This window comes from Mastigoproctus giganteus, chromosome 6, assembly GCF_048544385.1.
Source record: "Mastigoproctus giganteus isolate SK-2022 chromosome 6, ASM4854438v1, whole genome shotgun sequence".
Taxonomy (NCBI): domain Eukaryota; kingdom Metazoa; phylum Arthropoda; class Arachnida; order Uropygi; family Thelyphonidae; genus Mastigoproctus; species Mastigoproctus giganteus.
The window spans coordinates 41120311-41143903 of record NC_143580.1 but is presented as its reverse complement, the minus strand read 5'-3'; the positions used below and the strand labels follow the sequence as shown (position 1 = coordinate 41143903).

Below are 23593 nucleotides of genomic sequence, written 5' to 3'. Positions count from 1 at the left end.
TATGGGTATACAGTCTACTGTAGTTAAAAGTGTAAAAGAAATAAAAACGTTATTGTAACCGGTCTCGTGTGTTTTGTAATGAAGTCGTTTTAATTAACTTGTACTAATATTATCAGCAGTCGTATTACGACAACTACACGTGCTAGAAAAAAAAAATTGGGAACTTATTTGAAATCAGCGCAAAAAGCTTATTTTGAAAAGTCTGTTTACACTTTTGATGGGGGAAAAAAAAGTTTAATTTTACTGATCAGTGTAATCTAGTATGTAAATAGTGTTTGATTTATTTGTATCAAATTTCATATTGAACTGTTCATATTTTAAATTTTTCGTAATGTACGAAAATTTATATTCGTGTCCGAATGCGAATGATCTATTTTTGTAGCATGTAGATACTCGAACTGGTACAGGTCCGATAAGTTAAAATGTGAAGAAACAAAACAGAAAGACAGGTTGACCCCACACCCTTCCTCCGAAAAAACAAAACATTTACTAGATACTATCAGTAAATAAACACACGTAAACTTTATATATTTTTTATTATTTTGAGTTATTTATAATCAAATGTATATAAAGTAAAAATAATAGTATTTTTAGTATGTTCAATGTTTATTAAAATACGAATAACGTTTCTTTTCTCGTTATAGCCATGTTCAATAAAGAAAAATTAATTGGTACCATGACATGTTTTTACTCGATGACCTTCAATCGCCCACCAACTCCCCCCCCCTTCCCACCTCAAAAAAAAACTTACTAGAGTCGCCACTGTATGTAAAATGCATTCATCATTCCATAGTAAATACAATTTAGTTATTGGTTTTTATCATTAATTTATATAATTCTATTAATATAGTTAAGTCTATAGAAAATATCAAGTATAGACAAGAAAGTAATCAAATGGAATAAATATCATTAGTCCTCTCATATACACCAGTGTTATATATAACCATAGAGCCTGTGAGTATGTACGTGTTAGTGCCATAATCTCAAGAAACTTTGTAAGTATTTTAAGGGAAGAACCCTGGGAATGTTCATTTGGATGTTATTATTGTAATTATCTATTTATTTTTTTAAACTTTTTAATAAGAGACCACTTTCAGTTGACAGATTGGAAAAGACGTTTCACTCAAAGGATCCAACATCTCAAGGTATCTAAAGCAAGTATCTAAGGCGCCAGACCCTGCCAATAGAAGGCAAAATAGAAGGCGAATTTGTGTGTGTGTGTGTGTTTATTAGCGCATAAGCTGCTATGTCTATAGTGCGCCTGCAAATCCTTGTAAACCCGCTGTGGCCATCTCCAGGTAGAAATACAAAGCTTATTTATTCGATTTTATTACGATACTGTCAGTTTACTCTATTTATCTTTTTATGGGTCATTTTAAGAGATTCTTTCAGAATACGGATCTTTTACCATTGTTTTAAATCAGTGCTGAATTCAGGGAAAAGGGGTTATTTAAGGAAATTTATTTTAATTTTATTTTTTATATAACGAGTATCAAGAGATAAATCAAAACAAAAACATTTATGGCATATATTAAATCTTTAACGGAGATTCACTAATAACTTTAACAAAATTTCCCTGATATTTCTCGTATAGTAGAAGCAGCTGTCTGTAAATAAATACATTGCCCCGTAGCGCTACCGAAACGGGACCTAACCCGCGAGGAGCTATCTTCGACAGCTTGCAGGCTTGCAACGCTCTTTCGACCAATAACCACACACGCATAGCATCTTCCGTCTTTAGATCCAATGCACCATTGGCGGTCCTCATCGGCGTCACCGGTTTCCGTTGGCCATCAAATGTCGGGCGGGCGTTCCCACGCGCCTTGCAGAGCCTTATAATACACTAAACGCAAGAGGGCGAGAACCAAAGCTGGCGCCCGTTCTATTGCTGTAACATTAGTTGTAGTGATTGGAGCATTTTTCTCTCTAATCCACCAGATTCTTGCTAGTTGAAAGAGAGGCGAAAAGTGTTTTTCGTCAAACTATTTCTTCTGTCGAGAGTATATTCTAAAATCGTTCAAAGTGGAGCTCTTCCGGTAAGTGACTTTTATATCTGTCACCTCATTTTCCTTTATTGACTAAATAGAGACAAGTGAAATTATTTCATTTAACCAATCTGCCCAGTTGGGATGCTTGTAATAAGTCCAATGAATAACTCGTTGCGTTCGCTTCCAATAGAGACTCTTTACTCTCATTGACCCTATTACAAGTCCTTAGGGGAGATAACTTAAAAACTAATGCTCATTCGTGTACGTTTAATTGTTAACAAGCTACCGTATTATTACAGATGTCTACCAATTGCAGCTATAATTTAATGGAATTACCGCACAGTAGCTTTTAAATAGCATGGACTGGGGTGGCTAATAAAACGAAATGGCTCGAATAGGTTGATATTTAGATGTCTTAAGTGACAGCGGAATTTATATTGGTCCTTTTAGTGAAATTCTTGAAATGGTTTTTAAAGTAATTGAAAATGACTGTGAATGGCAGGGACAGCCAACCAGGATTTTTCATTTATAGTAGTTTTAAATTTTTTTTGAATCGCTTAAGTGACATGAAATCTGCAAGAATGAACCATGTGTTGTGGTCAGTGATTTTCATTTAACCAGAATCTACAAGAATGAACCATGTGTTGTGATCAGTGATTTTCATTTAACATGAATCTACAAGAATGAATCACATGGTGTGATCAGTGATTTTCACTGAACGTGAAATCTACAAGAATGAACCACGTTGCAATCAGTGATTTTCACTGAACGTGAAATCTACAAGAATGAACCACGTTGCAATCAGTGATTTTCACTGAACATGAAATCTACAAGAATGAACCACGTTGCAATCAGTGATTTTCACTGAACATGAAATCTACAACAATAAATCACGTTGTGATCAGTGATTTTCATCTAATTATATCAACAAGAATGAACACTGTTGCGATCAGTGATTTTCATCTAATGAAAACTACAACAGTGAAACGTGTTTTCTTTAGTATCAAAGTATTGCTGAACTTTACAGTTTTAGATCCCCACTTCCCAATTTCCTATATTATAAAGATATCTGACATAACTATCGATCTTGGGATAACCATAGAAAAATATAATTGATTAATCTAACATTAATTACATAAGTCAACTATTCGTTATTTTTTACCTTACCCAACATCACAGAAATTTAACATTTCCTCCCCAAAATTAAAAATATATTTTGATTTTACTAGGATTAAAAATAAAGATATTTTATCCTACATCATTCATAGCATGAGCTCTAGTTAGTCCAAACTACATTTTACCATATTTTACCAGTCCTTTTGATTGCTCATTTTGTTTAGACGACTGGACGCAATTACAATTTAGAAATTAATTTCCGAATTAAACATTTGTTAATGTATTAATAGGATCATAGTTTGCTTCCCTTATCGTAAATTTTATGCACGCTGTATTTCAGCTATGACGAAGCTTATATGAGCTGACGTACTGATTTCTAATTCAGTGATTAGCTTCATAGTCAAATGCAGTCACTAATGAATTCATTAAATGAAGGAAAACAGTACACATCGTGAAGTGCCGAGGTAGATACTGAAAATAAGACTATTCTTAATAGTTTAAATCTTACTCTTTTTCTCACATTATACAACAGCATGAAGAATTCTTACCAATGATAAATATGCGTCGTACTGTAAGTAATAAGTAAGCTAAAAATGGGACATATTCATATTATTCAATACAACTGAAAGCATTAATCAGAATCATAGGACTGGCGGTGCGGTCTGTGTCCAGGACAGCCAAAACTCCACAAATGCAGAAACAGTGGATGCTGCACCGCCTGCTCATATCCTATAAATATTGTTCATAAATACTTCCACACGGCGCATTGCGAATCGATTAACTTGTCCAGTTCTATTGAGTATATTTTTGTTAGGTATGATAAGTGCTGGTGAGTTACGTAGACCGGAAGGATAAGATTTAGTCTTTGCAATGGACACAACACAATTGTGTACCAACGGCACTGATAGTAGGTATTACTTCTCAGTACCTTGCTACATAATGGTAGCAAACTATCAAAGCACACCATCATAATGTGGAAATAAGTATATTTTTCTTTCTGGTAATTATCGAAAAATAATTAAATGATCAACAGGTGCCTCCTCCTAATGGATAATTCACTGTTATTTAATTCTAAATTGGCCTAAATTTAGAATTAAGATCCACGCGAGCGAAACTGAATATGGTTTATTACGATACTCATTCTAATTTGAAACAGAATTTGATGCAAATTCGCTCCTCCGTGAAAGCATTCATTTTAAAATGCGACACAAAATTCCTAATCAATGTGCACTAATTCAGACTGATTACAGATAAGAGATTGATATGGCATTACCATATCTAGATGGCTCGCCGAACATATTGCAACAAGTCGCAACTCGCTACGTAGTTTCGAATGGATATAAAGTCATTCCTAAAACATTTTGATCACGCCTCGTATTAGATACCAACAGTTTCAATTAAAGATAATTTAAAAAAGAAATAATAAAATAATAAAATATCTTTATTGCTGCTAAATACGGTACAAGTACAGTACTAGAAAAAATAATTCTCCATCACGGCGACAAGGCCAGGAGTTAAAATATGCCCCTGACGAGGATCGAACTCACGACCTTCAGATTATGAAGACTGACGCGCTGCCTACTGCGTTGAGGCATTAGATCCATATATATTTTTTATTATTATTTTTATCATCCCTTTATTTTTTACATCCCTGACACATTACATGGCCCATATAATAACAGGAATGTCATCTCAATCGCAATATATGAAGTACAACAAATAATACAACAGTATAATTTCGATTTTTATCACATTTAATTTAATCTGATTATTTAATACAAGTTATAAACGTAGTAATAAAATTTTATTTTGAATAATTACAAGCATGAAACTAATAAACAACTATTTGCTTTAGTTTTAACGTTAAGTAAAAAGTGGGAGCCGAACATCCCTAATCCGATTGAAAACACGACTGTAATAAGACGTTTATTTAGATTTTTTTTTTCAAAATAACTAGTTCAAGTTATTGATGCATTTTAGAAGTTATATTATTGATATGTTTAGAGAAACTTTCACAGGTAATGAATGGTGTACCTAAATGGAAGAATAATATTTTCTTCTATCAAATATTAAATAATTATATTGCTCAAGCATGTGACTTAAGTTTATAAAAATAGGGTTTTTCCCCAAGATATCTGTTCACAAAGCCAACTTTATTGTGGGTATGGTATCCGAACTCTCGTAACAGTTGATTTCAACATGCCAACTCACAAAATATGAAGCTGCTATAAAGACCTCGATGCTCAGTGACGAAATTATAAATTCTGGGTTTCCCGCGAGATTCACAAAGCAGTCGTTTCGGCTAACTAGCCTTTCAAGCCACTTTTCGCTAAGTCCATCCCTGCGGCTGCAGCCCCAGCGGACCATTCTATGATCCTAGAATGGTTCGTAGAATACTCCATCAGTAACATACCTCTAAGGTGAAAGGTTCCACCTGCATATTGACTTATCATAAACCGTTGTCTGTGCCAGAGACGAATAGGTAACAACTATTTTAAGTCTTGAACGTTAATATTCAGAATACTCAAATTCAAATCCAAATGCTAACTATTATAATATATTAACTTCCAAATAAGGAAGGATCCAGTACGCTGCTTTGTTATTTAAAAATCAGTCTTAATAATGTCTCTACAAGGTCTAAGAAAACACATTAAGAGCATAACCTATTATTTTTTTTTTTGAATATTTGTTTCCTTCTCCCCAAAACCTGTTAGTAATTATTCGATTATTTCGATATTTGTATATTTTTTACGCTAAAAATATCGCTAATTTATTTTAAATTAAAATAAAATGCATAAATTTCTTTTTGTACTGGATATTCCTCTCACAGAGAATGTAAATTGATATTAAATTCCCCTTCGCCTCATAAAACGTCATCAAGAAAACAACATTTAATAAGATCATTTAAATATCTAAATCAAGGTGAATCATGCAAATGAACATTAAATTATTGGGATGTACAGAAGGTGTACATCAGATATTAAGTATCGATTTTATATAACAGGGGGGCTGCAACCTAAGGCACGCGAGATAAGTTCATTTAATTGTCCTAGACAGTTACTACAAAGACAGGCAGGCGTGTCATTGTCTTAATTTTATTTCAAAAATTAAGTCCCCTAAATAAAGATTTTCTCACAAGCCCTGTGCACTCACTTGCAAATTAATTGCACATAATAAACACATTAGACCCAACCTTAAAAATTTACCTCTAGCACCAGAGATCCCATCAGGGTGAATTTGAAAGCTCCGGTGGGAAGCTACCGACCACTTTTGTCTAACCACTCTTTCATCGTATACTTTAGGGTGACATAACTTGCTAACGAGTGCACACACACATCGCATAGTTTGTCCACACACAGTCTGATGAGAGAAGGGGTTGCAGTTAGCCGATATTTCCACCTGAGATCGGCTAATAAGAATCCTCGATGAACAAGCCTTTTAAGATTTCCTTCAATCTCCAAACAGATCTCTCGAAACGAGTGACAGCAAACCTATTTATATTCTCACTGAACGACCGTGCACTCAACGATTTGAGTAACTTTTAAAGCAGAAATTGAACTGTGGCATTAGATATTTAAGATTTAAGAATATGTGACAAACAAATTTACACATCTAACAAGCAAAATGGAAAATCAGCCCACAGTTCCCCAAGGGTGAACTTCCTCCACCAAAGAGAACGCAAGTTTATAAAACAAAGTTTCTTCGAGGGGGGTGGTGTCCATCTAAAAATCTGAAGGAATTCTAAGGGTCTATGTTTTGTCTCTGAGCCACGCAGAATATATGCATAATAATTATATAGCATGTTTAACAACACAAATATCTAGTTATCAAAATTAAAAATACGCTACTCTATTAAACAATCGGATTGTTAATGATGTTATAATATTGATTAAAGTCAATCATGAGTAATAAAAAAAATTTAGGACAAGGTTTTGAGTGCCAATTAAGCATATTAAGGCCAATATAAACAAATTAATAAAGACAAATGTTTCTAGTTCTTCAGACTACTCTTAAATAATTGCGCTCTCTCTCTCTCTCATTAAACAAAAATAGTATACCTCATGCTTAGTAAACAAAGTTGTAAATATCCGATAAAGTTCTGTATATTTATTAGTGATAGGTGAGAAAGTCTTGGAAGAAAGAGGAGTTGCCAAATGCACACTTTTGTATTAGTTCTGAAAACAAAGGATCGATAGAGTATTCTTTTGTGAACCTAGCAAAACAGCGTTCTGCTAAGTGACAGACATATAATGTTAAAACAGAAGAAAAGATTAGATAATAGTTTTTATTGAATTAAATTTTTCTAAGTTTAATGGCAGAATACATTACTGCAAACAAGTTTGTTTTATGTATTAATACAGGCGAAGTTTTTTATAATTTTTTTACAAGATATTTTGTGTGTACTTATAAGCAAACGTTGATTTGGATGCATTTGGAAAATTCCCAAAAAATGATGCGAAATATTTTTCCATTTGTAGGAACGACTCGCTGGTGATGCAGGCGGGAAAGCCTGAGGCCCGCGGCAATTTTCATAGCATCCAAGTAATGTTGGGTCTTCAGCAGTCTCCACTGGTTCAAACGAATGACATGGTTTCCTCCATGCAACATACGTTACCCGCAACTTCTGGAGCTCTGGGATATCCCCCTCATAACACCATCACCACAGCAGCATCGTCAAGGCTCAGAGAGACTTTGACCAGCGTGACCGGAGCGGAAATGGTCCACAAGGATCACACAGGTAAGCTGCTAAAATTTCAATGACGTATCTAAATCGTGCGCTCAGATGTTGGGGATATTTTGCGCTAATGTAACTTCGTCCACGAGGTGTGTCATGTGCAGTGTTTGTAAAGTGTTCCAAGGATGGCGTTTTCTGATCGCGTACATTTCTCTGTATTCATTCATATCTAATGATTTAAGCTGTTGCCACAGGTAGTGTGGCAATTTTAGAAATGCTAACTTGATCAATACGTATACTTTTTTTTTTTTAGAAACCACGAAAATTGCGTCTACAGGAGAAAAGAGCCAATCATCGGCGCCACCTGTGGAAAAAACAGTGAAAAAGAAAAAGACAAGGTAGGCAATAAGTCATTATTTTTTTTTAAATGGACTCTTATTTTGATTGTTTTATTACAATTTTAATGAAACCGTACCCACATCAAGCTACATCATGCTTTAAATTATTTAAGCAACTCTGCATGCATTCCTTAGCATTTCAGGAAGATGATAATAGTGAAAGTATTGAATAGTTTACAATACTATACACACTGGCCAAAAAATACGAACCTTTATTCAGTTTGGAATCGAGCAGCCTTTATTTCGAATAACAGCAAGTGTGCAGCGCGGCATGAATTCTATAAGGTGTTTTAGTCTAATTGTAACATTTTTCCAGTAAAATATCGCATACTCTGCGAAAAAGTTGAAGAAAGAGGACTTAGTTGTCGAATCATTCTCTCCAGCATATCTCATAGATTCTCAACAGGATTGAGATCAAGTGAATGTGGGAGCCAGGGAAAATGGTGGGAATCCGTGTCATATTCTCCGAACCATTCTTGCACGATGCACTGTTGCATTATCATCCATAAAGTGCCCATCACCTTCAGGATAAGAGTATAACACTGCAGGGTGCAGCAGATCTGATACAAAATTCAAGTACTCCTTCGATGACATTCGACCTTCCACTGGTATCAACGGACCGAGTCCGTGCTAACAAAACATTCCCCATACCATGATACTATCTCCGGATGTGCGGAGTGTCTGAACAAGGCAAGCAAGGTCTATCGCTTGGTGAGGTTCTCGTCACACTCTCTGCCTACCGTCAACCGGAGCATATTCAGGGGTGGACAGAGAGGGCATAAGCCCCCCTCCCTTAACCAAAAATTTGAAATTAAAGAAAGAAAAAAAAAAAAAAAAAAAAAAAAACTCAAAAACCTGGTCGCCATACCCCTTACGATGATACCTGGACCTGGTCGCCATGCTGCCCCTTACGATGATACTTGGATACGCCACTGACCATCAGTGCATAACAAAAAGTGTATCGTGATTCGTCTGAGACCACATGACTTTGTTCCATTGTTTCACTGTCCAATCATGACGTTCTCAGCACCACTGCAAGCGAATTTTTCTGTTTTTCTCTGAAACAAGTGGCTTTCGAATAGGTAGGCGACTAATAACAGCCGATTTCTTCAATTCCCTGCGCATGGTACGGGTTGAAATAGGAAAGTTCTGAGATTCCTTGAATTCAGATGTTATTTGCTGCACACTGGATGTCCTATTTTTCCGTACAGTCCTACTTAGAGTACGACAGCTTCGCTCTTGAAGTATCGTTTTCCTGCCACATTTAAGCCTTTGAGATGTGGAAGAACTGCTTGCTTTCCAGTCATTAAAAACCTTTGCGATGATTGCTTTTGAGAAACCAGTTATGTCTTTCGTTTCTTGAGTCGTGGCTGCTGCTAAACGTGCACCCAAGACAAGACCTTTTCAAAGTCTGATAGATCACGCATTTTTCCCCTTCTGGCTTCAGATTATTGCAGTCGAATAGCCTCTGCAGTCTTTATACTCAACGAGGCAACACGTCATCACCCACGTCACGGTTTTCTTTGCAACTAAATAAATTTTTTTCTATTTATACTCCGGCACGACAACCAAGTCAGTAGAGTTTACAATAAATCGTCAATACAAATATTTATCGTATTTAGTAGTCACGGGCTTGAACCCCGGTCCACTCAAGGAACGCGTGCTATGCGCTCTCGCTCCTGACCACTGGGCTACGTCAGGCCTATTTGCATGTCTAAGACTGTCTTAATACAAATGTTGGTATTTTTTGGTTAGTGTGTGTATATTTATCACAAGTTTCAATATTCTCCTTATAACATAGAGGATTATTAAATCTTCTGAAAGCTTTTCTAAATGACCTTTATAATTAACAATTACGCAGGACTACCTTCACTGCTTATCAACTGGAGGAATTAGAGCGAGCTTTTCAGAGAGCCCCATATCCAGATGTATTTGCCCGTGAAGAATTAGCATTGAGACTAAATCTCAGTGAATCCAGAGTTCAGGTAAGTTAGCATTTTTTCTCCCTTATGATATTTCTATTTTTATCTATTTATTTTTAGATCAATTTCTATTCTGAACCTGAATTCGTTTCTTTCCGCTTATTACGGTACCAGAAATATGGAAGGAGGAAAAAAAAATCGATCTGCCCAGTTACACGCACCGAACAAAACTTGGCAATTCAATTATCCCTTTAATCAATACGTAATATGATATACAATCCACCTACAAATCAAAATCGTGCTTAAATGAAGTTATTTTGATGGCCAACGTACAATGAAGTCACTCGGAACATTTTAAACGACTGATTAAGCACTATCATCACTGACGTTAGCAGACAATGACACAACTGATGACGTACAGCATGGGTTAACTAATTATGACTTGATCACGCAAATATGATGCCAGCACTGGGACCATTTTACGCATGGTCTGCATTAGTTCAGAATAAAGCACTGGAGCTAGTCTACAAATATATATATATATATATTTTTTTTTCCCAACCAAAACAGAGTACTGTAGTTGAATCTCACTAGGAAGGGAATTTGGTTGGGTACTCCCTTCCTAGTGAGATTAACTATGAGATTAACTATGAGATTAATACAGATTAACACAGATTAACTATGACACAGATTAACACAGATTAACTATAACACAGATTAACACAGATTAACTATGAGAGAAGTTTTCCTATTAAAATCTGTCGCTTTGAGATATTGTTGGGAATTAATGATAAGGCAACGTAGGCCAATCGGATATATAATAAATAAAATCCCTTTAAAAAAAACCTTTCTTTTTTTTTACTAAGCACTAAATGTCATATCTAAGATGTTTGTGTAAGGCCAATTTGTCAGAACTGAGTGCCCCTTACTGCGTTAGTATACGTGACATTATGCTTTAAATTATATAGTATTCAATCCGTAGGGGGCATATTCCTGGGGTGTGCTGAAAAATTAAATTTTAAATTCTTACTACGATCATATAAAACAATAAATAAATTTTCTGTTTATACTCGGGGACGACCAAACGGTCAGAGGAGTTCACAAGATGGACAGAATACAAGAAACAGCACCGTATTCAGCGGTCACGGGCTTGAACCCCGGTCACTCAAGGCACGTGTACTTATGCACCCGCGCGCTGGACCACTCGGCTATGGCGGCCCTTATGTATGTTTGTATAAAGAATCATTCAAAATAATATAATAAATTTTCACATAAGTAAAATTAAATACGTAAATATACCGTGTTTTGGTTTAAAATAAACCAGGATCTTCGAAAATATTTTAAAGTACACCAACAACAAAAAGTTGTTCGCTACTACTTTTTAAGTTATTGATAATTTTTGCACAAAACACTTGGTTACTGCGATTTAATTTGCAAAGAATTTTTTAACTATTATTATTATTTTTTTAACTATTTGCGAATAATTTTAAATTATTTGTGTTGTAGGTATGGTTTCAGAATCGCCGTGCAAAGTGGAGAAAGAGGGAGCCACCAAGGAAGACAAATTATTTACAAACAGGTACGTTTCTGTGTGTGTGTGTGTGTGTGTGTGTGTGTGTGTGTGTGTGTGTGTGTGTGTGTGTGTGAGAGAGAGAGAGAGAGAGAGAGAAAATTTTGTCTGTATATATATATGCGATTAGATAAATACCTAGTTTTACAATAAACACTATTCCACAAGCAAAGGAGCGTCGAATATGCACGACGTATACATCTTCCTGCGCACGTGGTTGTTACTTTGATCACTTCGCCCCTTGACTAATTTAATAAAATAAGAGTTATCTTTACCCACTATCTCATTTTTTTTTTTTAATTCTTGTACTCCATTTTGGATTGAAATGAATTCAAAATTGTAAGGGGGGGGGGAATGTTTGGATCCGATCCAAGAAGAGATATACATGGACTTTTTTTCACGAAGAGACTGAGTTAGCTGTTCTTGGCAAAAGGTATGATTTTTTTTTTCAGGACAAAACACAGCATTTTTATCCCACAACACAAGCATAGTTGACAGAAACAATAGTGATTTCTTACGCTCTTACCCATTTTGTCACTAATTCTAAACAACCACTCCAATTTACTATTAAAAATAGGAGAGATGGAGAAGGTGTTTTAGCATAATGTTCTCCTATTTTAGTACGATATGTATTTAAAGCGCAGTAGGAAAAAAAATGCATTGGAATTGGTTTCAGGTATGGTTAGTAGTTATAACAAGTAGTAACACCGATTTCTGGTGTGCACAAAATTCATAATTGCCCTGGTATATCCATGCAGATTGCAGAACATAACATGGAAGAATACTGTAACATAAATACATTGAGTATTCTTACAATATATACAATAACGAACAAAAAATCACCGCAACAGCCAAGTCCTCCGCGATAGAATAGTAGTTTTGTAATAGTAATAGAGGCATGTGATGCAAGACGTGCCTCTATTACTATTACAAAACTACTATTCTATCGCGGAGGACTTTGGAAGTTGAATTTTAAATATTTTCATTTTTATCAGCAGTAGCGACTTTTTTTTTGGTTCGCTACTGTATACACATACTGCTATGTAAGGAAAACACAAAATTTTCTTTTATACGCCGGGATGACCACAAAGTCAAAGGAGTTCACAGGACAGAGAGAATACAAGTACATCGCTGTATTTGGCAGTCACGTGCGCTCGAACCACGAACAACTCAATCGCTTGTACTATTGTGCCCTCACTAATTCTTCGCATAATCAAATGAGAGATCGGGCAGCGAAAGTTTTTTTTTATTTTTAAGACGAAACATTTGAAGGTGCTTGGAAATATCAGCCAAGGAAGATAAGCCCTCAGCATATATTTGTAAATTACGCATATTATATGGTAGTTTGTCTGTAGGATTAAAAATCTATTTATTAAATTTTAAAGTTTCTTCCGGATTTCCTAAAGAAAAAATCCCTATACTTTCGCCTACGATATTGCCAAGGTATGGAAATCGTAAATTAAAGTAACTATAGCTCATGGTCGCAACAGGCAAGTCTATTGCAAACTGGCTTGTATAACGTAGTATAACTCGAAGGCTGGCTCTGATCATAGGGTAAATCAAGAATCCATTAATACGTATGTCACAAGCTCGAATCCATACGCTTCGAGTGGAATGAGTAGAGAAAAAGGGCAACAAGATTAGTGAATGGAACAAAGAGTTGCTCTTACGAAGAAAGGCTTAAGTTTTGCAAATTACAGTGTCTGGAGACTAGCACCGGCGAGGTGATCTGATTGAGGTGTATAAGGCCTTGAATGGTTTGAGCATGCTCAATGCTGATGGGATTCTTCCTCTTGCTCAGAATAATCACCTCAGAGGGCATAAATTGAAATTGAGGAAAGACAGATGTAGGTTAGATGTGCGGAAATTTGCCTTTAGTCAGCGGGTAGTTGGTTGGTGGAACAGACTTCCATCCCTTGTTGTGGAAGTTGATAGCCTAAATAAATTTAAGGCTCAGCTGGACAGGTATTTCGAACGAACGGAGGGGTGAAATGGGAGTGGGTTTTTTTGCTGATGCTGCATAAGCTTGCTTTCTTGCATCATATGCCTCTACTAATGCTAATGCTTCCACAAAAAATGTTCAGTCTATTTTTAAAAGCAACAGACTAACTAGATGAGTTTACGTCCTCATTCTGGCTGCCAACATACTAAGATGAAGATGTAAACTACTTTGGTGGAATTGTATTATAGCATAAAAATATATATATATATATTTTTTTTTTTTTTTTTAAATATTTCAGTACTAATGCCGTGCATATTATTATTGAAAAAAAAAAAAAAAAAAAAAAAAAAGATAAAAGAGTTAGAAATGTATATTTAATGTGAAGGCATGTAGTGTGCAGGTGGCCAGGAAGACACAGACTATCTTATCAATGATTTACTGTACTTTTGCATCAAAGGAGAAGGTTATAGTTTCCTTATACAGCTTAATGTGGAAATGCAGGAATATTGTGTTCAGGTTTGGAGACCACATTTAAGGAAACGCTGAACTTCCGAAGACAATCAACTGCTGAGGAGAATAGTGAGGGGATGTCCATATGAAGAGAAGTTTTGATTATGTGGGTTACAGAGATTGTAAATTAAACATCTTGTGTAGGGGGGGGGGATCTGAATGAAGTGTATAATGGGACACTGGGGAGAATGAAATGAATGATGGTGGAATTTTCACATTGAAAGGCAACACGAAAACCAAGGAATATTAAACTGGTGGGCAAAACTAGTAGACCACACAGCAGGAATTTTATATTTGGCCAGCATGTTATCGCCTACTAGAATAAACTGCCTTGGTGGATATTTGATGGTCTAATGAAATTTAAGGGCAAGATGCAACAGTACCTTCTGATGAATCAACAGTACCTTCTGGTAATGGTTGTTGTTTGTTTGTTATTTGGTTTTTAGGAGCATTAGCAACTAAGGCCATATTGCTCCGGGATATGCGGTGGTCATTCCCTGACCTTTCCGCATCCTCCATATTTGGTGGTGACGGGCTCGAACCCCGGACTAATCAAGAAGCATGTGCTATGCACTGCTGCTCCTTCCCACCTGGCTACGGAGGCGCCTTCTGGTAATGGAAAGGGTATGAAAAGAGGTTTTATGGACAAAGATTATTATATATATAATTTTTTCAACTGATTCAGCAAAGCGTAGCCTTCTTGGCTTTTGGGCTTACTAATAATACTACACAAGCCCATGGTGAGAATGCATTTGAAATATTACGTTCTCATTTGATGAAGACTACAGCTAAAGAATGACACACTTCTGGAAAGAGTCCAAAGATCAGCAGTCTGTGTGATAGAAGAAGCAAGAATTATCCCGACAAGGAGAGATAAAGATGTCGATTATAGAGCATCAAAATAGGCACGCATCTTGGAAGATTTTCACATTAAAACGGAAATTAAACCCTGATATTATGAGACTGGTGCTGCAATCTACTAGAAGTAAACATGAATGAAAGCGTGCTTAGTCCTCGAGCACAGCAGTCAAGTTTAGCTGAATTTAATTTAATATAATTAAAATAAATTATTTAATTTAATGATTAGAACTAATTTTCTAAGATGGCTAAAGTGGACCTTATGAATAGGGGTGTAATGGATAAAACTAAGTTTTTAATGCTCAATTGAATAGCATCATAAGAGATACAGCATGATACTACACATATGAATATATGCAGTATCCTGCTGTATTCTATGGACTTGGCTATATACCCCTAAATGGTTGAGTAGTTTAGAATATGAGCAGAAGCAATTACCGCTATGAAGGGTCGACGGAGCCAAGCATGAAAGCGCAATTTAAGCATGAAAGCGCAATCATGCACGTGAGTGTGAGTGGACAGTGGTTCCACCCTGCGTGATTGCTAAATAAGGTTATCGATTGTATTCACTGTCAAAATAATTAACTGTAAACTCCTATTATGCCAATTGTGTGTATTCTGTGGTAGGGTTACTAGTCTACTAACTACCCTAAGGCATTTTCTTATAGTAGGAATGCACAACCAAAAATAATACATCCTGTGGTTATCACTGTTTCGATATAGGAAATATCGTTGATGACACTTCCAAACCTCGTGACAAAACGGAAATTTTACAGGGCAGTCAAAAAACCGTTTATTTTTAATAGGGAAACGTTTTATTTAATTATAGTACATCTTTTGAAATTTGCATTTTAATGCATTTCTGAAAAGGTAATTAAAAGACTTTTGGTTGAAAATACACATAATTAGTTTTATTGTGACTGTAATGAGAATTTATTTAAGATCGATATGTGAACATAAGAGGTATAGGGTTTTATAATGAAAAGATAGATTTAAATAATTAACTATACCTTTTTTTAAGTTTTGGCTCATTAAATAAACCTAAAAATTTAATCTTAATTGTGCAAGAGGACAAGTATGAAAAATAATCTAACAAAAACCTCTAAAATATTGTAGTTTTTCTTCAATTTTTCTTTTTATTGCCATACGGAAATTGGTCATAAAAGGAATGATATTCACGTAGAATTACTCTTTTCAGGTCTTAAAATTTTTCACTGGTGATGTTGAGCCTTTCCTTATACAAACCTGCAGGTTTCTCAGTGTGTACTGATCCACGACGTTTAGGTAACAACTTCAAGTCGTCTTTAAGGAGCAATTTGTAACTGATGGCTCCATCTGGGCTGTACTTTAATGCCCTTATGTCAGTTACAACGGGGTCGCCAGCTTTCATTCCAGGATGAATTGAGGAATAAATTTTAAAGCTGGCGTAATTATTTTTTTTTTAAAAGAGTGTAATCCAAATAATGCATTTCATAGGGTTGTGGAACCTTCTTGGCTTCTTTTATGAAGCCAGGAAGGTTCCAGTGTCAGCAGGGACATTTATGATCATATTCTTCAATTTCCGTTCGATGATACTGTGAACTGGGTCGCAGCTCATCTAGGTATATCCTTTTTCTAAAAATTTCAGAAATTTTGTAATTTTTTTTTTTAAATCACGGCATATTGAAGAAATGCACTGCTCAATGTCACATTCCTATTTTGATGGAGGCACCCATCTCCCCATAAAATTACTTGATCTACTTCTTCAAGACCTTCAATATTCTTTAATGTGCATGAAGTAAATTCGTTGGCTGTAACTGCCCCCCCCCCCCGCTTCATGCCAAACAAAGTAGTCCGTATGCTTTGTAACATTATTGTAAAGTTATGAACAAGTAGCTTGGTTTTGTAGTAGAGGGCAGATGCTTGTAGATGCCTATAGGGGCCCAGTAATATCACTTGCAAATCCATTGTGACTACAATGATACGTAAATTTTTCCTTGGCACATAGTATTTTCAAGAATGGCCTGCCTAATCATTTCCTTTCTTTGTTGGTGAACAATCCAATCCTTCTCTGGTAGATTGCCTGCTGTGTGAATTACACAAACAGCATATCGCTCCTTCTTGGGCTAGAAATAGCCCAATATTCATGCTTTTGAATACAACCTTGAAGTTTGTCAAAGAGAGTGGTTTGCTCACTGGAATTTTTTCTTTTTAGTGGTTGCAGTATAAATTGTACACATCTGCTTTGCTGGAAAATGTGGGCTCCAGAAAAGCTTTACCACTATGAGATCTACAATAGTGTGGCATTTTTGGTAGTTTCTCAAGAAATGTAAACTATCCCTATTCCGTAAAGTCTTAGAAACAATTTTATTTTCTTTAGATGTATGGGTACCAACGTCACAGTTAAATATAACTTTTATTTGAAACTGAACTACTGATGAGCAACTTACGAGGTTAGGATAAATAAATCTCGTGTAAAGAAAAGCAAATAGTTGCATTATCTAAAGACAGCGCCTATAACGCCATGCTAAAATGTACGAAACGGAACTCTGAGATTGCAGACACGAACGGAGCACAGCAATGCCAGATTCCCGGACCTGCACCGATACAAGCATCCCCAGCCAACGGAATTCCAGAAACAGCAAGACCACGTTGACTAGCATGAGAGTAGGTAATACTAGCCTCAGAATACGAAATCACCAAGCGACCAGCAATACTCACACGAATATTTTCATTAGCAGGCTGGATCTGTCGACAAAAGTTGAAAAAATGGAGGCGCTATTAAAGGAACTAGGCATACACGGTAAGCCTTTCAAAATCAATACCAAGCATCCCTCTTATGCCTCCTTCAGGATTCAGATTGATGAGCCCAATTACCAACAATACCTCTATGCCGAATACTGGCCCAGAGGCCTGTTGGTAATGCCATAATATGGGAGACTAAAGGCTAAGAACTCATCAAGCCCGAACCCCATTCCACAACAATGCATAACTACGCCAGCATAGCTACCTGTCCTCTCTAGCGGAGTCTCCCAAATTATATCTGGGAGTGGGTGCAATTCGTAGATGTCTAGCATGGAGATGACGAGCGAACATCAGACTAGTCGCATTACAGTTAGAATATCCAGCAACAGGGAACATCGAACGCGACATCGGTCTCCGGACGAGATTTCAGATCATTGTATGAAAAGCAGATACTGTTCGGAGAGTAATCTCATCATATTACAACCCTCTGTGGAGGTAAATATCCGATGTTTCCTACAAAACATCAGGAGTGTCAAAAACAAACTAGATGGCCTACTTGATTTTCTTTCCTGAGCAGAGTACGACTTCGTCATTCTGATTGAAACCTGGCTCAGAGATGAAACGGAAATTGCTACCTTCACCTCAAATCTTAGCTATCACACGCTGCTGCTAATAGAATTAGGAGACCAGGTGGCGGCGTAGCAATCTGTCAATGGAGTTCACTCCCCTAATTAAGGCATCCACAGGAAGTGACATAGAAGCAGTTCTTCGAATCTACAGAATTGCTGGTTTTTGGATCTCTGTGTGTGCCGTTTATTTCCCTCCTCTGAGGATTGTGTCCTTAATCTGACAACACGGCTGTCATCCACAATCAATCATCGGCAAAAGCTCATCATCATTCTCAGAGACTTTAACATTCCACTGCCAGCCACAAAGAAGCTCCTAGATACACTATCATTGAACATGTCGGAAATGGGCATTGGTCTTTTTCATGTTCCTCCCTCACATGGCGATGCCACCCCGCAGCGCATCTTCTCAAACTGTTCAGTAAAGGAAACCCTAACCATAACTGAGAACTTCCTCACATCCGATCACGATCCGATCGCTGCCATGATATCATTGCAGGCATCTAAGGATGAACGTACGCAAGTACAAACTACAAACACTGTCAGGAGAGTATACAATCCAAAATAGATCAACATTGGAAAAGTTACTACCCTTTTCCAACTTTACCCATGGAACATACTGGCTGAGCTTAAAATCAATGAGGCTGCCTACTGGCTTTTCGAGATGGATGGAATTCATTGCAAGGTCTGCAATGTCCAAAACACGCATCCTTAGTCCCCACTCAAAGCCATGGTGGAATGACCGCCTGACTAAGGCCTTTAGGGAAAAACAGGCAACCCATGCCTCCTACAAGAAGTCGCCTTCTCAAAACTCATATGCGAAATTTTCCAAAGCAAGGATGGATTTCCAGAAGAGTAAACAATCAGCTTGACAATTTAATGAACGGCTGGCTATCCAGAGGAAACGTGTGTGGTCCACAAGTCATACTTGGACCCCTCTGTCTTTAGATATCCAGGAATGGTGTGAGCATGTGCTGCGTTTTAGCGAGATCACTTGGGGTTCGAAGCATATCCTTGGAACGAAGCGCTTAATGTTTCTTCACCTACTAGTAATACAGAAATTTTAGAAGAACAACTAATAAAAATAAATTCACTACTTGACGCGATACCTCTTTTTAATCTAAAAATTGCTTCTTATTTCATCAGCAAAGAGCTCACTCAACTCTACAACAAAGTACTCAAATATGCACAGGTGCCTTCAAGCTGGTTATTGTACAGAGCCGTGGCAGTTGCGAAATAGCCTCATGCGAAAACACCGCTCCATGCCAATATCAATTGTCTCTCCCTTCCTGAAATGCCTCGAGAAGTGCATCTATAATGATGTAGCACTCGCAATCTTTGCGCATAGGCCCGAACATATCCATTATGCCATGCCTAATAGATCTACTGTACCTAATAGACCTACAATCCTTATCACAGAAAATACTTCACGCGTGGAATGACAACGAAGAAGTTCACGCCATTTTTCTGGACATGAAATCTGTTTTCGACTCAGTCCAGGTCACGCCCCTTCTTCCCTTACTTGAAAGATTCTACGGGATATCCGTAAATATGCTCGAGATCCTCAGTAATCTGCTATCTAGGAGAATGCTTCACTTCACAAGCAATGGCATTACAGTCTGTAAAAGCGAGGAGGTAGTGATCCCACAAGATGGTTCTCTCTCAGACTTGCTATTTGCAGCAATATTCGTTCCACTAATGGATCAAATTCTAGCGTTCCTATCGTATGCTGATGATATTGTATGCTACTTGCCATGCAAATACCACCATTTTGCTTATTGGAGGATTGAAGTGGTGAAACCCATGTTTACTTTCTAAAGCAAAGTTTCCGGCAACACCCCCCACCCCCATGCTTCTCCTTCAACCCATGCACGGTGCTAAGTACTATAGGTTTTGATAAATTTCGTGTTTGGGGTTTTCATAAAAAAAAAAAAAACCTTGTTGGTGATTCACAAGAAAGACAAACCCCCCTCTGAATCTGTAAACAGCTACCTAAATACATTCTGTAAGTATGCCAAATTTTTTGGCCTCTCAGGTAATCCAGAGAAGTCAAACTATCTCATTTTTACTCCAAGTCGGATCACTACTGCTGATACTGCACTCTCTCTACGTCCGGAATTGGCAGGAAATGTTCTGACTCCCACAGACGGTGTCAAATTCCTAGGAGTAATTCTTGATACCAACCTCACCAATAAACAACAAATCCAAGCTTAGTATTCCAAAGCCCTGAGAGCCTGCTGGGAAATGAAAATAGATCTGTGCAAAACGCACAATAAGCAAATAATCAGGAAATATCCTGCAACATACTTCTGCAGTGTGCTCTCCTATGTCGTGGAAGTTTGGTCTGTGGCACCACCCACGAGCCTCAGGAAACTATGGGGCTTCGACAAACACATCTCCAACCTGCAATACGCGCCCACAGTCCACAAGCTCATGTGCTAAAAATAAAGGCATTCCTTCATATGTGCTCAGCTAAGCATGATCACATCAACATCTGGAACACGGTTGGTTGGCGTTTGCCAGGCAGACATCTCCGCAGTAACCCCCCACCCCCTCATTGTGCTCAAGGCTACAAAGGTTACAGAATTTCAAGAGATATTTCCCAAATGTGACTCTGGACACTCTCAACTCGTTCAACATCGACCTGTGGTCAATTGACAAGGCATCGCGATGGCATCTTGGCTTATTTTTCTGTTTGTAAAGGACAATTATGTAAATGCCGTCCTAGTTAGCCGATGTCATTTCATGTTAAGCTTAACCTGTAGTCCTTTTTCATTTTAATTACTATTTCATCATTACATTTTGATTATTATTACTTAGTTATTTATTTATTTTTTAAATTTAATTTAATTTCCTAATTAAAAAAAATCACTTGTATAAACAACGTATTATAAGATTCCTCTGACTTTCTGTGTAAGGACTCCCTATCGTATACATTTTATGTTAATAAAGAATCTTATTATTAACCTTACATTTTAGCAGAAAGACAAACCTAGTATCTCCAGTTACAAGGTTTAGTCATCCTATTCGTGGCAAAAAACATTCGAGGTTTGGTTTAGTTGAAATTACAAAAGACAAGCATACAAATTTTGTCATTATATGGAGAAACATACGAAAATCAATAATTTGGCAAAAAATGGAGTTACGAGGTTTAGAAGTACCATCGACGAATGCAGATCGTTACCATACATTTTCTACAGAGGAAAGCTAAGTAGCTATACTAGTATAGCTACTTAGCTCTCCGCCTTTGAAGCTTCATTCATTATCAGTTCCATTTTCTGTGTATATAATTATGAAATGTTTAAACCATGTTTTATTTTTAGGGACAAACACATCTTTATCCAAGGCCTATCCTTCATCTTCGCCAACTCTGCCAACATTAAACAACAACAACGTCGATTCCTGGGCATTCGGTAGCAATGCATACGACTTTGGCTTTCAAAGTCCTCTTTCCGCATCCCCCTATACTGGATTTTCTAACAATCCTCATGCTTCTCTGGCCACCAGTGCTCCTCCATCAGGATTCTACAATAGCATGCTTCCGCCTCAGTCTATGGCCATATCGGATCCTCTTCTTCCGGGAATAAGACCTAGTCCACCGGCAGATCTGCAGCAGAAAGCCTTGCTCAGTGGTGCCACGAATCCTGCATCCTTCGGCCCTCCTAATGGGGAAAAGAAAGGGAGTTTAGGGTTAGATACGGAAGGTCCAGGAAGTGACGCACATCGTCTAACTGCTCTTCCTCCCCTGCTATTGAAAACTAAGGATAACACAGTTTCGCCTCTTCCATCGCTGGATTTTTTTACATGAACTTCGCCCTTTCCTCGCCAGTTCTTAAACAGCGATTATGAAGAGAAGCATTGTAACCCTTCCAAGTGACAAGATTGTCATGACTGTGAACGTGATGTTTTTCTTGTTTTAGTATTATGGATTACTACAAGAAATGTCTGTTCATGTTTAACGAGTGCGATATTTTTATTTCCAGCGATAAAAATCTGCTTATTACATTGGAAAACGAAATCTATTTATAAAATCTAGTCAACATAAGTTTCATTTAATATTCAGTGTATGTGAGAAGTTCCAAAGACGGAAATTATTATAATTTAAATGTAAGCACCCTCTGTAATGTGTTCAGATTTTATAATCGCAAAATAACTGTGCCACAGAAACACAGAAAATCGAAAAAATTTAAAATTTCGAAAAAATATAACCTGCACTTGTCACGTGATGCGAGTTCCACTAGTGTTAACGGTTAGAAATATCAATTGTTATTGTTTGTTATACAATTTATTTTTGTCTATTTTCTTTAATTATTTTAAATTTTATCTTTTGTTTGAATTATATCCTTTAGAATAACAGTAGTTGGCTTATAGTAATAGAACAGAAAGCGAAACAGATGTCAGGTTGAGTTTAAAAATGTACATATATTGTTCAGCATTTTAGTTAATTTTTTTTTCTCCCTATTTTTGCTAACTTATTTTTATAATTAAACAAATTCCTGACTTTAAAAAAATATGTAGATCTATACTATTCCTAATAGTAAACTCAGTTCTGCAAAGATTTATTGTTGATCTTTTATTCACGCTAAGCGTTTTCTACAGAAAACATTCTCGATGAATTTGATCTATTCATCACTTCTCTAGGACTGCAGAAAAGCTTTATTAGATGCTTCCTCTTTTATGTAATCTATTTAGTGTGAGTAACTGTGTGTGCGTGTGTGGTTAATGTAACTGATTTTGTGATAAGATAATATTCACGTATTTAAAAGACACAACTGCCTTTCTGAGCATACAGTCAAAATATAACTATAGATAGTACGTTTCTAGTCTACAATCTCTTTTAAAAGTCTCTTTAACTGCATTGAAGTTCGTGTTGGATAACAATTTTTTTAAGAAAATCGAGACTTGATTCCCAATTGTGGAAAGACATCGAATTCTTCCAATCCCTCAAGGACAGCATTCCCTTTAAATAAGTAGACATTAGTTTAAGGCCAAGCGGCGTCAGTATATATTTGTGTCTGCATTTTGCTTATATTCTTCGGTCGGTTTGGCTGCATTTTAAGGAGAGAGAGAGAGAGAGAGAGAGAGAGAGAGAGAGAGAGAGAGAGGATTGTAGCATTGTAACTCAGTATACGACTTGGTGTATAATTGTTATTGTGATAAAGATTTGTCCATAACGTGAGTGAAAATGTAGTATGATTTTACACAAAGAAACGAAACACTTTGGCCATCACCAATAGTGCCTTACAAATGTGAATGTAATTTGT

At 36.7% G+C, this 23593-nt stretch overlaps 1 protein-coding gene across 1 annotated transcript; it reads left to right on the top strand.

The window, feature by feature from the left end:
- The first annotated feature begins 1877 nt into the window (after nt 1-1877).
- On the top strand, nt 1878-22386 carry LOC150084184 (uncharacterized). Its single transcript, XM_090375085.1, has 6 exons — nt 1878-2036; nt 7583-7842; nt 8093-8177; nt 10039-10162; nt 11606-11678; nt 21653-22386. Exons 2-6 carry the CDS (start codon nt 7599-7601, stop codon nt 22135-22137), a joined length of 1011 nt encoding a protein of 336 aa, XP_090231211.1. The 5' UTR covers nt 1878-2036; nt 7583-7598; the 3' UTR covers nt 22138-22386.
- Nucleotides 22387-23593: the final 1207 nt, after the last annotated feature.

Coding starts and splice junctions, on each gene's coding strand:
- LOC150084184 (XM_090375085.1), top strand. CDS start 7,599: ATGCAGGCGGGAAAGCCTGAGGCCCGCGGCAATTTTCATAGCATCCAA. Junction 10,163..11,605: donor TCAGTGAATCCAGAGTTCAG/GTAAGTTAGCAT, acceptor TTTGTGTTGTAG/GTATGGTTTCAGAATCGCCG. Junction 11,679..21,652: donor GACAAATTATTTACAAACAG/GTACGTTTCTGT, acceptor TTTTATTTTTAG/GGACAAACACATCTTTATCC.